Genomic DNA, 18,186 nt, shown 5'->3' with positions numbered 1-18,186 from the left:
AATCATTAGGGGTGTTGTACTATTAAAATGTTCTATGATGTGAAATATTAGTAAATTTGTGTTTAACTATTGTGTAAGGCTTAAAATTATCGCATTTTATTTCAAATTATTGCGCATATGCTCAAATTCACAAAAAGTTTAAAACAATTGCTTAAAAAGGAAACTAAAGCATAATTAGATGAAGTCTCCTGGAGTTGATATGTAACAAAAAATGAGTTAACCAAAATTGGTCCTACATTTTTGGTCCACAAGATAGCATTAAAGGATCAAGTCTCCTAATTAATTGGTCCTACGATTTTGGTCCAGAAAATAGGGTCTCATTAAAGTAATGGGTTTATATATTGTGGATAGCCCAACCCAAAATTGAGTAAACTAGAATGGACAGCCCAACCCAAAAATTGAGTTAACCAAAATGGACAGACCAACTCAAAAGCCCGCTCTAAAATTTCCAAGGAAGAAATTAGAAGGGTAAAAAAGATAGGTTTTTTTTTTTTTTTTTTTTTTTTTTTTTTTTTTTTTTTGTTATGAATCAAGGTTATAAAGGTAATTGCTGATGAAAACAAAAAGATGAAATCAAGATTATTACATCGAACATAATAACAGAAATTAAAGCATGTAATTGCTCCAGTTGAACGCAACACATTTCCAAAAGGTTGTTCGAACAATGCGGAAACAGTTTCAAAAGGTTGTAGCCTAATCTAAGCAACTACGATGCGTAACATAAAATAAGCAATTACCAATATGACATAGTCCCTAAACCACCAACAACAAGTAATACAAACGCTACATAGTTCGACTTGAGTACATAACAAAGAACTTTGGGCCACAGCTAATTAGAACTCAAAAGACGAGGTTGGGGTGGCAACACCTTCACCAGCAGCCCCGCGTTTTGTAGTGGCCTTTCTCTTCCGTCCCTATTGATCAACAAGGGATGAGATTCAGATTTCCAAAGATGATGGATGAATACAACAAACACTTATGATTATATGTTATCTACCTTTCGTTTGGGGATGGGTTTCTCAGCTGGAGGTACTCTTTCATCAGAAGAGGTAGGGGTGGTGGCTGCAACTTCACCAGCATTACCGCCTTTTTTTGCGGCCTTCTTCTTCCTACCCTGTTGATCAACAAGGGGATCCAGATGATGAAAACAACACACTTCAATTTTATATGGTATATGCCTTTCGTTTTGGGATAGGTTGGTTATATGTTATATACCTTTCGTTTGGGGATGGGTTGTTTCTCAGCTGGAGTGGGTGCAACAATTTCATCACCTCCCGGTTCAGTTTCATCAACTGCGGCAGGAATCTACAATCACAGTTCAAGCAACAAATACAAAAAGTTAGATTATACTGTCATAGTTGAAATGAATGCCCAGATCAGGTGATTTTACCTCCTTGTTTTTCTTCTTATACCCCAACTCTGCCAATGATTTATTTCGCGATCCCTTAGGCCTTCCTCGAGGACGTTTCCTTGATTTTGGGTCTAGCACCTGTTGGCTAACTGCTGGTGGTGTGTCAACTGGGGTCTCAGTGACTTCTGGCTGTAACTCGACCCACTCTACATCCTCCTGAATGCTACCGTCCACCAATCCTTCATACACGGCGGATGGTTTTGTGACAGAAGACGGAGTGATTACTCCACCTGTGGAACCTTTTTCAGAGGGAGGATACTGTCTGCTAGGGAGTAGTTGAACCCCATTCTGCGCAATGAACTTCTTCCTCCTTTCCTTTACTTCAATCCTTAGCTTTGACAAGGAAGCAAGCACCATCTGTACTGTATCCTCATCAACAGCAGACGCTTCGTCGCATATTGGCTCAAACTCGGACATGATTTTGTTGAATCTCTTCACCTCGGCTGTATCCGACGGATCGTGGTATGCAACCTTAACACGAGTATGCTTCCTAACAACATCCTTACGCCATCGGTCCAAGATGTACTTGTCTGGTATCTTGAACACAAGATTTTGATCTAGTACACGAATGCAGTGCTTGCAAAAAATACCGAATGTTTCAAATTTACAACAATCGCAGCTGACTTCATTCGTTACTCGGTTAAATCTGACACAGTAAATTCGCCTTCTGTCCGTTATAACCTCTTCGCTCCTCCCTTCCGGGACAATCCACACTCTATCCTCAAGATAGTAATGGACATTGTGTTCATCAATCACTCTTTCCTCCCGCCCATAACAATACATCATCCTTGATAGTTCTTTCTGAATCTCCTGAAATTTTGCATCAGTATACAACTTCTGGTACACTTTCTCAACCTTAAACCCACTGACTAATTGCCGCACATATTTCGTCGATTTGGCATCAGCTTCAGTTTCATCTTTCACCCTACTAGTCATAGCCTTACTGTACTTTTCCGGGAACTCATACAACTTAGTCTTCCGGTTCACAAAACCGTCAAAAAAGCTATTGATGCTTTCTACACGTTGGGTAGTCTTCATTCCAGCCCAGAAGTACTCCTTCATATATGCCGGGATCCACATGTGACGCTCTTCAAACAGGTCACATAGCCATTCGTTTTCTTCCAGGCCATACTTCTTCATAAACTCAAGCCACCGACTCTCAAATTCGTCAACCGTGAAGCTTTCATAAATGAGAGCTTTAAGAGGATTTTTGAATTCAGCATACCTGACAAATATTTATGGATGATTGAATATACATATCAGACTAAAAAAAATCTAAGGCTGATTGAATATGGAAGATTGAATATACAACAACAAGAACAAGCAAATCTGGACAGCAGCAAGTAAAGATAAAATTAATTACTTGGTGATCAAATGATCAGATCCTACTTGCTATATAATGAGAAGAGAGGATGCTCATATTTGAGAGAGGGGGGGGGGGAATAAATTGATATGCAACATACTTGTAGTAGTGACAGGGTAAAGTCGTATCCCCTAATCAAAAATAAATACCTAAATCACTAACTAAGGTAGATAGGGAAGTAGGGTCGATCTCCACAGGGAAACAAGTCTTTTTACTTCCAATTAATTATTATAATCTAAATTATTTAAGTAACCAATATTTATGAATGAATAAGAAGCTAAACTACAAAGAATAAGAGTAGGGAGAAAACAATATATAAAGGGATCTAGGGTATAGGTTCACCAATAAATAATACTCCGGGGTAAAGTAGGGTAATCAATCATTGACATTGCATAAATAACATGATTAACAGGCTCTCGCAATTTATTAACCAACATAGATCTAACAGGCTCTCGCAATTTACTAGATCTAAGTTCTTATTGAAAATAGCCTTTAATACCAAATTAACATCTGCTCGATTCATCAATTTAATATTGCTATACTTTTACAAGCCGCAATTGTAAAACATTAAAACAATCCAATAAGAAATCATCATGCAATACCAACAATCAATAATAGTTAATCATCAATGCATCAATTAACCAGATTGTAAAGGGCTCTCGCTACTTATTACAATCACACAATTAAATTACCGGTATTAAATCTCATCTCTCGAATCTTGACTTAACCATTTATAAATTAACTTGCCTATTGAAACTAGACCTAAACATTAATTCTCATCTCTCGATTCTTGAATCAATATTGTCAAACTCATGCATAAAAGATAGGCCTAATCTAGTCACAGAGCATTAATCCAATCAATAGGAAATTAATATAGCATTGATAATTAACAACAACAAATTATCCCTTCATATTATTTATTAGATCCCCATAAACCCTAGAAATTAAACTACTCACACATATTAAAAACTAAACTAATCAAAGTAATAAAATAAATCATGATGAAGAGCAAGAATTAAGAGAAAGAGAATAGTAGTATTAAAGTAACAAGAAAAATAAATAAATAAAATTGATAGAGAGTAGAGATGGAAAGAAAAACTAAAAGAAACTAAATTAATCTAAAAACTAAAACTAAGAAAAACTTGCCTAACCTCACGTACTACTACTATCTCCCTTTTATAATAAGGAAGACTTTCCCACTAAGACTCAAACTACTATAAACTAAGATAAAATTATGAAAATAAAATCCTAACAAAAGATAACTAAGCATAAAGCAAATCCTAAGATTTCTACCTAAAAAGTCTGACAACATATCTTAGAAATCTTCCATAACTCCCCCCTAATACTCTATCCTTTTTATAAGGAAAAATAACCCAAAAGCTGCGTGAATCTCAAGGCCACTAAAGTCAGAAGCCGACTTAAGGAAAGCTGGAATAAGGCCCAAGGAATTCGAGCCCATCAGCTTAATTAAACGTGCCTCATCTAACCCAGCCAGTTGTTGCCCGATTGGGCCCATCCGTTTATCACGCCCAACAGGTTTCAACTTGAGCTTTTAGAGTTTATTAGCCCCTTTTTCTTCACTTGCTTGGTCAGTAATAATAACTTGTATAATCTTGTAAAATCTTGGACCTCTTCATATTTCGAGCCCTTAATCACCGAACTAAATTTCTTTAACTCGGTCTTGGGCTTTAAATATACGGTCATAAAATACGCTCCGATTCTAATATCTTCGTAGTGGTTCAATTAGCTCGGAAATTATCATAATTTTGCAAATTCCTACAAAATAATACCAACTCTACAAAAACACTAGAAAACGTATATTAGTAATAAAAATAGCTCCGTAGAGCTCAAATAAGCACAAATATGACCGTGGGACGGGGAATAAAAATATATATAAAATAGACTTATCAAGTAGCAATATAAGTGAATTCACAATTACAAAAATCTATGGCAGATTGAATATACAACAACAAGCAACAACACTGCCTAAATTATGCCAAAATTGTGAGGGCACACTACCAGCAAGATGCTCAGATCTTTATCATGAGAAGTGAGGATGCTCCATATTTAAGGGAGGGGGGGGGGGGGAATCAATAGTTATGCAACATACTTGTAGTATGCACATTTACAAAAGTTAAGGATACACTTACAACTCGCATTTCCCAAGCTTCTCAGGAAACTTTCGCATAATGTGCCATATGCACCATCTATGGCGTGCTGTTGGCATAATTTCTGCAAGCGGCCTTCTCATTGCTGCTGCTTGATCGGTAAGAATTCCCAAGGGTGCCCGGTTCCCCATACATGCTAGCCATTGCGTAAACACCCAAGAATAAGTTTCACAATCTTCGCGTGATACCAAGGCACATCCAAAGAGAATTGATTGACCATGATGATTCACGCCAACAAAATTTGCAAAAGGGAGGTCGTAGTTGTTGGTCAAGTACGTGGCATCAAAACATACCACGTCTCCAAAATCTTTGTAGGCCGCACGACTCCTAGCATCCACCCATAGCACATCCTTTAGCCGCCCTTCTTCATCCAACCGATGTGCATGATAAAAGTTTTGGTTGTCGGCTTGCATCTTCTCAAAATACTTCATCATCGCTACGGCATCGCCTCCTTCCATTTTCAACTTCTTAGCTTTGTATACCTCGTGTTCTAGGTCCTTCACATTAGGGAGTTTGTCTTTTTCATGGGACAAGCATCCATGTATTTTCTTAACAGGAACACCCTCTTCGTAGAAGTTCATCAGCTTCTTGCGTACAGATGAAGTGTAATGCTTCATCCTGTACTCTTTCACTAGATTTGCCTTTGTCGGGGTTGGTTTGTGGCCATGATGTTCTAGTTCGGCTGACCGTATAACCCACTCACCCGCATCGTTAACACTTGCATAAATGTTTGCAGGACAAAAGCATTTTTTAGACTTTCTCTTTCCTTGTTTCAGCTCATCCACCCCTATTACACCGTTTACCTTGCCACCAGTTCCACCGACTTCCATTGCTTTGGCCCTCTTCTTGGCCTCCCTTAGGGCCCTCATGTTCGGGGGACCCCAGCATTCACACCTCCACCTAGTACCCCTACGCTCCTTAGTTGCCTTAGAAAAAGAACCCTGCACTCTAGTTACACCAAATCCATTACTAAAAGCATACATTTTGAAGTACTCCTCTATGTCCTCCCAGCTCTTGAATACCATACCCTCCTTTGGAGGTTCAACAAGGGGCACATTAGTTGATACAACAGTCTCAACAGTCTGGACAGTGCGAACTGTCTGTATAGGAGATGTGTAGACAACCTGCTGTGATCCAATGAGAGGAGAGCCGGGGTTCAACAGTTCCATATTTTCCATTCTTATCCCATTCCCCACACAACCAGATTCAAAACACATGTTTGAGCTCGGATTCAACTCCATATTTTCCATGCTTCCCTCACAGCCAGAATCTTGAACAAATTCTAAGTTGGGGTCAACTACGTCGTCAACCAAATTAATACATTTACCAACACCAGGAGGATCAAGATCAACATCACCCACATCCATGGTATAACAGATCACTGCAACCATATTTGACACACAAAAACCCATATTTTCACAATTTTTAGATTTTCCATATCACTAGAGTTTCCATATTTTCACAAAAACCCATATTCAAACATATTTTCACAATCAACTGTTCAATTGCCAAAACAAAATTACCCGACTCAGAAGCATAAAAATAGATTAGCAACAACCAAAAACAATTACACACACTCAATTGCCATTCAAAAATTAATTTGCGAGTTCAATTGCACAACTTATGAAATAAACAAGCAAGTTTTCAACTCAATTTTTCTAAAAGCCCGAGCTACTAAAGCAATTCAAAAATTAGGTATTCTGAAATCATACCTTAACAAAATTACCCGAATAAAAATTAATTTGCGAGTAGGAGAACTGAAATTATTGATGAAATAAACAAGCAAGTTTTGAATTCTATTTTTCTAAAAGTATGAACTACTGAAGAAATACAAAAAGGGCAGTTATTCTGAAATCATACCTTAACAATGCGATAGTGATCCACCAGTATGGCTGAAAATCGGTCGAATGTTATGGGGATCAACTGGAAAATCGGTTGAGCAGGAGAAGAGGGAAAAGGGAGAAGTAAATATGAAAGAGAAAAGGGAGTTTACTCTAGGTTGTTAACCTTGGTTAACTATCAACGGCAGTGCAGAAGGTCGTTAGATGTTCCGTCAAATACAACTTGCATGTGATATGTCAGTAAAACGTGTGACACCTCACCTCCTTCAATTTTTTATTATTATTTCGTACAAAATAATTACAAGAATGCCACTTGATAAACAAAAATAGTTTATCAAGGGGATCAACTTGTATTTCCTCTATAAGTACTACGTACATGATTTATTCAAATACTGTAAGGTAGCCCAGGCCTTCATGCATTTTGGCAGTCTAAGCTTCATCCAAAAAGAACTCGGATCAAATTAAGTAAAGCCTAATAAAAGTTTAAGTACTGGTTAATTCACTGAGTTTAGGATTGTAACTATTGCAATGATCTACGAATTCCAATCCAATTACTTTTGGATAGTGTAATTATATAGTTTTAATTATGGAGGCTTTCAAACATGATTATGTGGGTGTTTTGTTTATTAATGTTTTTAGTTACGATTAATAATACTGTAAGATTGTTCATAAATTATGTTTCAACATTTAATAATAGTATTGTACAATTATACTCCATGTTTTTCAGAGAAATTCTTGAAGGGTAATATACTAGCTAAGGCCTTGTTTACTTTAACTTAAAAAAATAACATACTTAGTAAAATTAATTTCAATTTAATAAAAATAAGTTCAATTTAGTAAAATTAAGGACAGTTTGTAAATTACCACCCAAATACTAGGCCTGTTTTGAAATTACCACCCGTTAAATTTTTTATTTTATTTTACCACCCCTTAAATTAAAAAATTATTCATATTCCCACCTATATCAAAATTTATGTGGGTTTTCCGTCTATGGGCACCATCTAATGGCTACTAACCACTATTTTGACTCTTTTGACAGATTTTCTCCCCGATTTTTCTCTTCAAAACAACTCTCCCAACTTCAATTCACATATCTTTCACCAAATTCCACTATAATTGGGGTAAATAGGTAGAATTGGGGGTTTTATGAAATTAGGGTTCATGCTTCAATTGAATTGGGGGTTTTCTGAAATTAGGGTGGTAAAATAAAATTAAAAAAAATTACGGGTGGTAAATTCAAAACACGTCTACTATTTGAGTGGTAATTTCAAGTTCGAGCTGTTCGGCAAATAATTTATGTTCATTAAAAATAATTTCATATACGCACCTAGAGCTATCAAAAGTTGACCCGACCCGAAATACCTACTCAAACCCGATTATTAACCGATCCGTCTGAACCCGAAAAAATGGTGACCCAAACTCGACCTGACCCGACCAGAAACCAACCCTAGAGCCGAGTATGTGAGACCCAAACCCGAACATGAACTGGCCTGGAGATGACCCGAACCGAATGTAACCCATAAATTATTGACCCGACCCGACTTGAACAGAAATTGACCCAAACCCGTTTTAACCCGTTAAAACCCGAATTTAACCCGACTTTTTACTAACTTGACCTAAATTCAACCTGACCCGTTCCTAACCAGATCTGAATTTAACCCAACCTGTTACAAACCCGACCCGAAATCAACCCGACTTGTTATTGACTTGACCCAAATTCAACCTGACTTGTTATTGACCCGACCCAAATTTTACCAGACCTATTACTAACCCGACCCAAAAATTCAACCCGATCTATTACTAACCCGACTCGAAATCAACACAACTTGTTATTGACCCGACCTAAATTCAACCCAAATTGTTCTTGACCCGATTTCAAATCATCTTAAATGCAATTTAGACCACCTTATTATTGTTGATCAAAGCATTTTGTCTAGGGACGGAGACCAAGTCGGTCCAGGCCAGCAAAAGAAAGGAGCATCATCCTCAAATTTAAGAGTTAAATATAGTATATATTTGTTGTATGGTCAAAGGAGATAATTATCTTCCTAAATTATAAACTATAGTTCCCTAGTATATTGACATATATATTATAGTCAACAGGAAATAATTAGCTTGATAAAAATTATAATTATCTATTTATAGTTAGTTGAACCCAAATATGACCTGACTTGGAAATGACCCGACCTGATTGTAACCTGCAAATTATTGACTTAAACATAACCCGACTTGACTTCGAGAATGACCCGACTTGGAAATGACCCAACCTGATTATAATCTGCAAATTATTGAATTGAACCGTACCTGAGTCAAACCCGAGAATGACCCGACCTGATTCTAACCCGCAAATTATTGACTTGAATCGAACCCAACTCGAACCCGAGAATCACCCTAACCCGTGAAAACCCAAATTAAACCCGACCTATTGTTCATCCGACCTGAATGTAACCCGACTTGTTATTAACCCAACCTAAACCCGACCCAAACCCGATAAGAAGTATGACTCGACGTGACCCGACTCAAGTATGACTCAACCCAAACCTGACCCGCATAGGTTATGGAATTAATCTGAATTGACCCGACCCGAGTTGATTCGACCCACTTTTAACGACCCCAACCCGACCCGTTTACCCGAAACCTCCAAAATTTCTCAAAAAGCGTGAATAATTAGCCTTTAATTTTTGAATTTTTTGACTTTTTTCACCCTGAAATAAAAATTGCCGAAATGTTTAACATGGCCCCTAATACCCTCCGAGAGTCCAATTGGCTGGGTGGAACCATCCAATTTGCCTTTAAACGTCCAATTTATCGGTTTATAACTTGCCCCGATTTCATTAACTCAAGCTTACCACGAACATTTATGACAACATATAATGATCATATATGGATCCAAATGGCATTATATGACCATGAGATGTATCCCCTAAAATATCAATGTTTTTCAACACCGGGCCCCGAAACATTCGAAATTTCTCAAAAGCGTGGATATTAGCCTTCAATTTTGGAATTTTTTGACTTTTTTCAAGCGGATATAAAAATTGCCGAAATGTTTACCATAGTCCCAAATATCCTCCGGAAGTCCAATTGGGTGGGTAGAACCATCCAATTTGCCTTTAAAAGGCCAATTTACCGGTTTACAACTTTGCGCCGATTTCATTACCTCAAGCCTACCACAAACATTTATGACAACATATAATGATCATATATGGTTCCAAACGGCATTATATGACCCCGAGATGTATCCCCTAAAATCTAAAGGCTTTTCGAAATCGGGCCCCGAAACCTCCAAAATATCTCAAAAAAGCGTGGATATTAGCCTTCAATTTTGGAATTTTTTGACTTTTGCCGAAATGTTTATCATGGTCCCTAATACCCTCTAGGATACCAATTGGGTGGGTGGAACTATCCAATTGGTCTTTAACCGGCCAATTTACCGATTTACACTTGCACCAATTTCATTAATTCAAGCATACCACGAACATTTATGACAACATATAATGATCATATATGGTTCCAAACGACATTATATAACCCCGAGATGTATCTCCTAAAATCTCAAGCCTATTCGACACCTGGCCTCGAAACCTGCAAAATTTCTCAAAAAGCGTGGGTACAAGCCTTCAATTTTGGAAATTTTTAACTTTTTTTCGTTCGAAAATAAAATTGCCGAAATGTTTACCATGGTCCCTAATACCCTCCGAGAGTCCAATTGGGTGGGTGGAACAAACCAATTTGCCTTTAAATGGCCAATTTACCGGTTTACAACTTTCACCGATTTCATTAACTCAAGCCTATCACGAACATTATTTATGACAACATATAATGATCATTTATGGTTCCAAACGGCATTATTTGACCCCGAGATGTATCCCCTATAATCTCATTTTTTTTCGACACCAGGCCCCGAAACCTTTGAAATTTCTAAAAAAGCATGGATATTAGCCTTCAATTTTTGAATTTATTTGCCCGAAAATAATAATTGCCAAAATTTTTACCATGGTCCATAAAACCCTCACGGAGTCCAATTGGGTAAGTGGAACCATCCAATTTGCCTTTAAACGACCAATTTACTGATTTACAACTTGCACCGATTTCATCAATGCAAGCTTACCACGAACATTTATGACAACATATAATAATCATATATGGTTCCAAATGACATTATATGACCCCAAGATGTATCCCCTAAAAACTTAAGGCTTTTCGACAACGGGTCCCGAAACCTCCAATATTTCTCAAAAAGCATGGATATTAGCCTTCAATTTTGTTAATTTTTAACTTTTTTTTCGCCCGAAAATAAAAATTAACGAAATATTTACCATGGTCCCTAATACCCTCCGGGAGTCCCATGGGTGGGTGGAACCATCCAATTTGCTTTTAAATGACAAATTTACCGATTTACAACTTGCACCGCTTTCATTAACTCAAGTCTACCACGAACATTTATGACAACATGTAATAATGATATATGGTTCCAAACGGCATTATATGGCACCAAGATGTATTCACTAGAATTTCAAGACTTTTCGACACCGAAACCTTCAAAATTTCGCAAAATGCGTGGCTATTAGTTTTCAATTTTGGAATTTTTTGAATTTTTTCGCTCAGAAATTAAAATTGCAAAAATGTTTACCATGGTCCTTAATACCCTTCGAAAGTCCGATTGGTTGGGTGGAACCATCCAATTTGCCTTTAAACGGCTAATTTACCGGTTTACAAGTTACATCGATTTCGGGCGTGTTCGGCAAAATATAGCTGTGAAGGTAGCTGTAGCTGTGGAGGTAGCTGTTAGCTGTGTAGGTAGCTGTTAGCTGTGAAGATAAATAATTTAGATATGAGTGTTCGGTAAAGTAGTGGTTGACTAGCTGTTACTAGCCCTGGTTATTGGACAGGGTAGTCCAATGGGCACCAGGGTCGGGCCAAATTAAAAGGGCTATGACCCTGTATTTATCAAACTGGACATGGCTCATGTAGGGCCTCTCCTAAAAGGGCCATTAATGGGCTTTTGTGAACAACCCTATAAAAATGAAAATAGATATAGAGTCATTAAAAAGGCCACCTAAATACTGTAAAAAGATGAACGCTCTCTCTCCTCTTGTCCCTCTCTCCTCTCTCTTTAATACAGTTCTACAGGCAGGTACAAGGATTTTGCTTCGGCCGGAAGATTCTTCGTCGCCTGATATCACTTTAAACAAACTGAAATCCTTCTTCGAGATTCCTTTCTTAATAATTAAATATCTTATTTCTTTCTTCGAATTTCCAACTTCAAAATTTTAGATTTAGAAATCATTTATTCTCAAATCTACTTGATGAGTGTATATTTTTTGCTATTACAACTATTTGCAAAGAACTGGTGTTGGGATATAGTTGTTAGATTTTTTATTTATTTTTTATTTTTTTAAAAACAATTATGGAACTTTAGCACTTTACTTTTTTATTTCATAAAGAAGAAATATTGAAATGAATACTTTGTACATATTGTACTCCATTTACCCCGAAAAAAAAAAAAAAAAAAAAACCTGTACTCCGTGACTTCTTGATCCGCAAATGACCCGTTTTAATTTAACTTCAGGCCCTGACCCGCCCCTAACCCCCTTGGCCCTGACCCAGCCCTGACCCTTTAAAAACTACTAGTGACCCGTAAATGACCCGCCCCATTACTGACCCGCCCCAACCCTCCCAATAACCAGGTCTAGCTGTTACATATAAAAATCAATATTTTATTTTTAAAACTACAGATTAAATTTTCAACAGCTACTTGAAAAGCTACCTCTAATTTCAAAAGCTAATGTTTCTAACTTTTCACAAAAGTTACCTCCACCACTAAAAGCTACCCTAACCACTACTTTGCCAAACACTCACATTTTTTGTTGAGTAGTGGTTTGACTTAGTCAAACCACTAAAAGCTACCTAAAAGCTACTCAAAAGTTAACGCCGAACACGCCCTTCATTAACTCAAGCCTACCACGGTGAACATTTATGACAACATATAATGGTCATTTATGGTTTCAAATATCATTATATGACTCCGAGATGTATCTAATAAAATCTCATTTCTTTTCGACACCTGGCCCGAAACCTTCGAAATTTCTCAAAAAACGTGGATATTAGCCTTCAATTTAGGAATTTTTTGACTTTTTTTCGCTCGGAAATAAAAATTTCCGAAATGTTTACCATGATCCCTAATACAATCCGGGAGTCCAATTAGGTGTGTGGAACCATCCAATTTTCCTTTCAATGGCGAATTTACCGGTTTACAACTTGCACCGATTTCATTAATTCAAGCCTAATACGAACATTTATGACAACAAATAATGATCATGTATGGTTCCAAACGGCATTATATGACCCCGAGATATATCCCATAGAATTTAAAGACTCTTTGACATCGGAACCCGAAACCTCCAAAATTTCTCAAAAAGCGTGGATATTATCCTTCAATTTGAGAATTTTTTGACTTTTATTCGCCCGGAATAAATTCTGCCAAAATGTTTACCATGGTCCCTAATTCCATCCTGGAGTTCAATCGGGTGTGTTGAACCATTCACTTTGCTTTTAAACGGCCAATTTATCGGTTTACAGCTTGCACCGATTTATCGATTTACAATGGTCAATTTAATTAACTTGCAGCGAACCCGACTTGAAACGAAATTGACCCAAACCCGTTTTAACTCGTCAAAACCCGAATCTAACCTAACTTGTTACTAACTTGACCTGAATTCAACCCGACCTGTTCCTAACCCGACCCGAATTTAACCCAACCTATTACAAAACCTACCCGAATTTAACCCAACCTATTACAAACCCGACCCGAAATCAACCCGACTTGTTATTGACCTGACCCAAATTCAAACCGACTTGTTGTTGACCCGACCCGAATTTTACCATACCTATTACTAACCCAACTTAAAAATTCAACCCGATCTGTTACTAACCCGACTCGAAATTAACATGACTTGTTATTGACCCGATTCAACCCAAATTGTTCCTAACCCGATTTCAAATCACCTTAAATGCAATTTAGACCATCTTATTATTGTTGATCAAAGCATTTTGTCTTGGGAGACCAAGTCGGTACAGGGCAGCAAAAGAAAGGAGCATCATCCTCAAATTTAAGAGTTAAATATAGTATATATTTGTTGTATGGTCAAAGGAGATAATTATCTTCCTAAATTATAGACTATAGTTCCCTAGTATATTGTCATATATATTATAGTCAAAGGAAACACAAAGTTTCATATGCGGCTGACCGCACCGTACGGCCAGCCGCAATATAATTTATTTTTTTTCTCTCTGTTCTCTATCTCCTATTCTCTTTCTTATTTTCTTCTTCCCACCTAAACACACCTCTTTCCTAAACTTTCTTCTATCTCTCCTCTCTCCTCTTTCTCTCTCTTATTTTCATCTTCTCTAGTTAGCCCACTCAAATTAAACAAGTTAAATGGAGCAGCGGTGGTAGGGGGTAAGGAAGCTTCTCATACTCCGTTGCCGAAAAACAAGCTAGAGGTTTTAAGGCCAAATTCAGCCATGAAAACTCTAGATCTAGAGTTTTTATGGTTGGATTTTACTTTTTTAGCCATATTTCAAGTGAAATTCGAAGCCAATATTAATTTTGAGGTATTTGTTTGATTTAATTTTTTTTTTAACAATTTTAATTTATTTTATGGTTGTGGGTTCGGTTTGGTTGGATCTAGGCGTGGTTGTTAAATTAGTGGTACGAGAGTTGGTGGTGGTGTGGTGGAGTTTAAGGTTTTGAGGATGGCGGCGGTTGAGAAAGGTTGGTGTTGGTGGTGGTGGTGGTTACGGTGGGTTTGGGTGTGGGTAAATAGTTACTAGGTCGGGGGCTACTAGGGGTTACTAGGTCGGTCAGGGGTTACTAGGTAGGGGGTTACTAAGGGTTACTAGGTCGGTTTGAGGTTACTTGGGATTACTAGGGGTTACTAGGTCGGTAAGGGGTTATTAGGTTAGGGGTTACTTGGGGTTACTAGGTCAGGGGTTACTAGGGGTTATTAGGTCAGTCATAGGTTACTTGGTCAGGGGTTATTAAGTCAGTCAGGGGTTACTTTGTTTGGGGGGTTACTCAAGTGGGGTTACTTGAGGGGTTACTGATATGGCACCTTACCGCACCGTGCGGCCAGCCCGGACCAGAAATGCGCTGCAAAGGAAATAATTAGCTTGATAAAAATGCTAATAATCTATTTATAGTTAGTTGAACCTGAATATGACCTGACTTGGAAATGACCCAACCTGATTGTATTATTGTAACCTGCAAATTATTGACTTGACATAACCAGACTGGAATCCGAGAATGACCCGATTTGGAAATGACCCAACCTGATTATAACCCGCAAATTGTTGACTTGAACCGAAGCCAACTTGAGCCCGAGAATGACCCGACTTGAAAATGACCCGACCTGATTATAATCCGCAAATTATTGACTTGAACCGAACCCGACTCAAACCCGAGAATGACCCGACCTGATTCTAACCCTCAAATTATTGACTTGAACCGAACCCGACTCGAACCCGAAAATTACCCTAACCCATTTTAACCCGAATTAAACCCGACCTATTGTTCACCCGACCTGTTATTAACCTGACCTAAACCCGATTCAAACCTGATAAGAAGTATGACCCAACCCAAACCCGACCCGCATAGGTTATGAAATTAATCTAAATTGACCCGATCCACTCTTACCCGGTCCAAATCCAACCCGTTTATCTGAATTGATAGCTCTATACGCACCCGGCCATGCGTGCCTATGTCTACTTTTGTTTTTAATGCTTCATCTTCCCTTACCTTATGACACTGCTCACACGTGATACTTCTCACAATCAGTCTCTTTGTTCTGTATAAGCTTGTACTTTTATATGAATTCTCCAGGAAATCGCCAAATTGGGCAGCTCTAATTTGCAACCACTTCATAAATCCTTTGATTTCACCTCGATATTCGGGTAAAACAAGCAAACCCAGAGAATCAATAGTAGAATATAGGGTTTCAGAATTTTGCCACTCTTCAAATTGTTTATGATTAATCAACGAATTTGGGGGATTCAATTTAATCTGAAATAACAACTTTCCATTGAAAATTTGAGCGATGATCGTCAATGTGAAATTCTCCCCGAGCAGCAACAACGAAGAAGAAAGGTTTCAAAAATCTCATTCTCAATTCTCAAAGCCATTCATGGTATCATCTTTATCTCTCCTCATTGTAAAATAGCAACCTCTGTTTCAAATTTTCAATAACATCAAGTATTAATCATAGAGAAAATGGTTTTGAGTTTGAATTAATGCATATATTATGACAATTAGTGCTATTGTATTTCGTTTCAATATATTATACTTCACTTCTGTTGACGTCTATTATCAGTAGATGTAATACAGGATATCATGTTAAGAAAATAAGCAAAAGTTATTAATTTTGTTGTTAGTGATAATTTAGCAACAAAACTTACCACGACCAGTGCCGAAATTAAAGGAAAACATTGATGCTAGAGCAAATGGAATGTTGTATAATCAAACAAGGTGAACTTGTATAGATGTTGATTTTTCTTAATTTTATTTGTTATTAAACTGCTTGATTTATTGTCAGAGGATGAAAATTAATTTAATTGGAATTAGTCCCTATATTTTTGTCGTCCTTTGCATTGTTTTTCATGTTATAACATAGGTACTACATCTGTACCTCACTCCTCTCTCTTCATGTTCATTGTAGATTTCTCTTTCCCACTTTGATTGATCTATGGAAGTAGCTACTTAGAAGCAGCAACAGATTTTTGTGTATCCAGGTAACACTGATTTAACTTCAACCGTACTTTGCGTTGTAAGCTCTGCAGCTAACTTTAGTTTGTTATTTCATTTTGTTCATTTTCGAAATATTCTTAATAGTTGCATTTTGTGTTTTGTTGTTGTGATTGTAGGCTTAGTTGCTTGCTTCAATTCTATGTCCATGTCAAATTTAGATCTGTAAAAGTATTAGGAACAAGTGTTTTTCAAGAATGTTCATATATGGTAAAAGAGCCGTTATTGGTCCTAGAAAAAATGCTTTTGACTGAACAATGTACAAAGATAATAATCCAAGTGTGCTTAAATGTGCTCTCTAGAGGGTTACTATAGAATGATTAGTTCCCATAAATTATTTAGCACATAGTAATTGGAATCAACTTGGATAGTACTGTATCAACATATGGGCAGTTATTTTAATTATACTATAGAATGATTAGTTCTCATAAATTATTTAGCACATAGTAATTGGAATCAACTTGGATAACACTGTATCAACATATGGCCAGTTATTTTTATTATATGATGAAAATAGAACAATACGTTTAGCCTTTAGTTATTTGCTTCTATCTGATTATAGGCGACAATAGTGTACATAGACAATACCATAAGCTAATATCATCTTGGGGGCATGGAGGTGTTGTCAGTGGCGATGGTATGTTATAGTTTATGGTGAAACTATTTCTTGGGGTACCTTAATAATGGTTTTTAAATGCTTCTTTTTTAATACCTAATGCTATTCAAAGATTGTATGGATTAGGATTTGTAGCCCTTTTTTGGGTTTAAATTAGGGGCTTTGGCGCTTTGCTTTGATCTATATTTTTTTTTTTTATTTTCCGGTGTTTAGAGAGCCACAAGGGCGGGATCAGGAGTGAAGCTCTAACCACTTGAGCTATCCCTTTAAGTCTTTTTTTGCTTTGATCTATATGGCAGTGAAATAATTTGCTACAACACAAACACTGATTGTTGGTGGAGAATTCATCGTTAGACCTCTATTTCAGTGAACCTTTTTTTTAAAAGGGACTAATATTTTGTAGGCTACACATTTAAATATTTTCTTGGTTAATTGTAACTTGATAACCTTTCTTAAATCATAACTCTTAGTTTCGTTGTGTTGTTATTTGCTTGCCTTTCTTTTTTGCCAATTTGATTCGAGTAAATTTGGACAAGAGAGTTTTGGCTTTCATGCCTGTCATGACTCATGAGATCAACTTCGTTGGTATAATTTGGCTCAAAATGTCTTTCTTTTTGGTGTAGAGGAGCAGGTGCAGATTCAAGTTGGTTGCAGCCTTGGCCAAGTCAGGGTCTTGATCCATCCACTGCCATTAGGTCTGCTGAGTTGGGGAGGGTTCAGATGATGATGTGACACCTTGCTTCTGTTGGACAATACTATGCCCAGATTGCTCTTGAAAATGCGTGTGGAGCTCTTGGCCAACTAACTCTTTCCAGGCAACAACATCCAGTACAGCATCTCCCCCTGCTGCACGTAGATACCCTGCAACAATTGTTACTGCACATGGCAGACACTGTAAGAGAGGTGCTTCCTCACATCCCTGATGAAATGATTTTCCAGGTATAAACTCTCTTGATGTACAGATGTACTACCATTATGTTTGCTA

The 18,186-nt window shown here is 37.3% G+C and overlaps 1 protein-coding gene across 1 annotated transcript; it reads right to left on the bottom strand.

Annotated features, from left to right (window-relative positions):
* Positions 1 to 833: 833 nt before the first annotated feature.
* LOC145632536 (protein FAR1-RELATED SEQUENCE 6-like) lies at positions 834 to 6,333 on the bottom strand. The gene is made up of 5 exons (XM_081684906.1): positions 4,925 to 6,333; positions 1,391 to 2,636; positions 1,216 to 1,305; positions 998 to 1,114; positions 834 to 914 (listed from the first exon to the last, which is right to left on the bottom strand). Exons 1-5 carry the CDS (start codon positions 6,331 to 6,333, stop codon positions 834 to 836), a joined length of 2,943 nt encoding a protein of 980 aa, XP_081541032.1.
* Between the last annotated feature and the right edge of the window lie 11,853 nt (positions 6,334 to 18,186).

Source organism: Chenopodium album, chromosome 5, assembly GCF_948465745.1.
Source record: "Chenopodium album chromosome 5, dcCheAlbu1.1, whole genome shotgun sequence".
NCBI classification, from domain to species: Eukaryota; Viridiplantae; Streptophyta; class Magnoliopsida; order Caryophyllales; family Amaranthaceae; genus Chenopodium; species Chenopodium album.
This window is presented reverse-complemented; position numbering and strand designations above follow the sequence as displayed.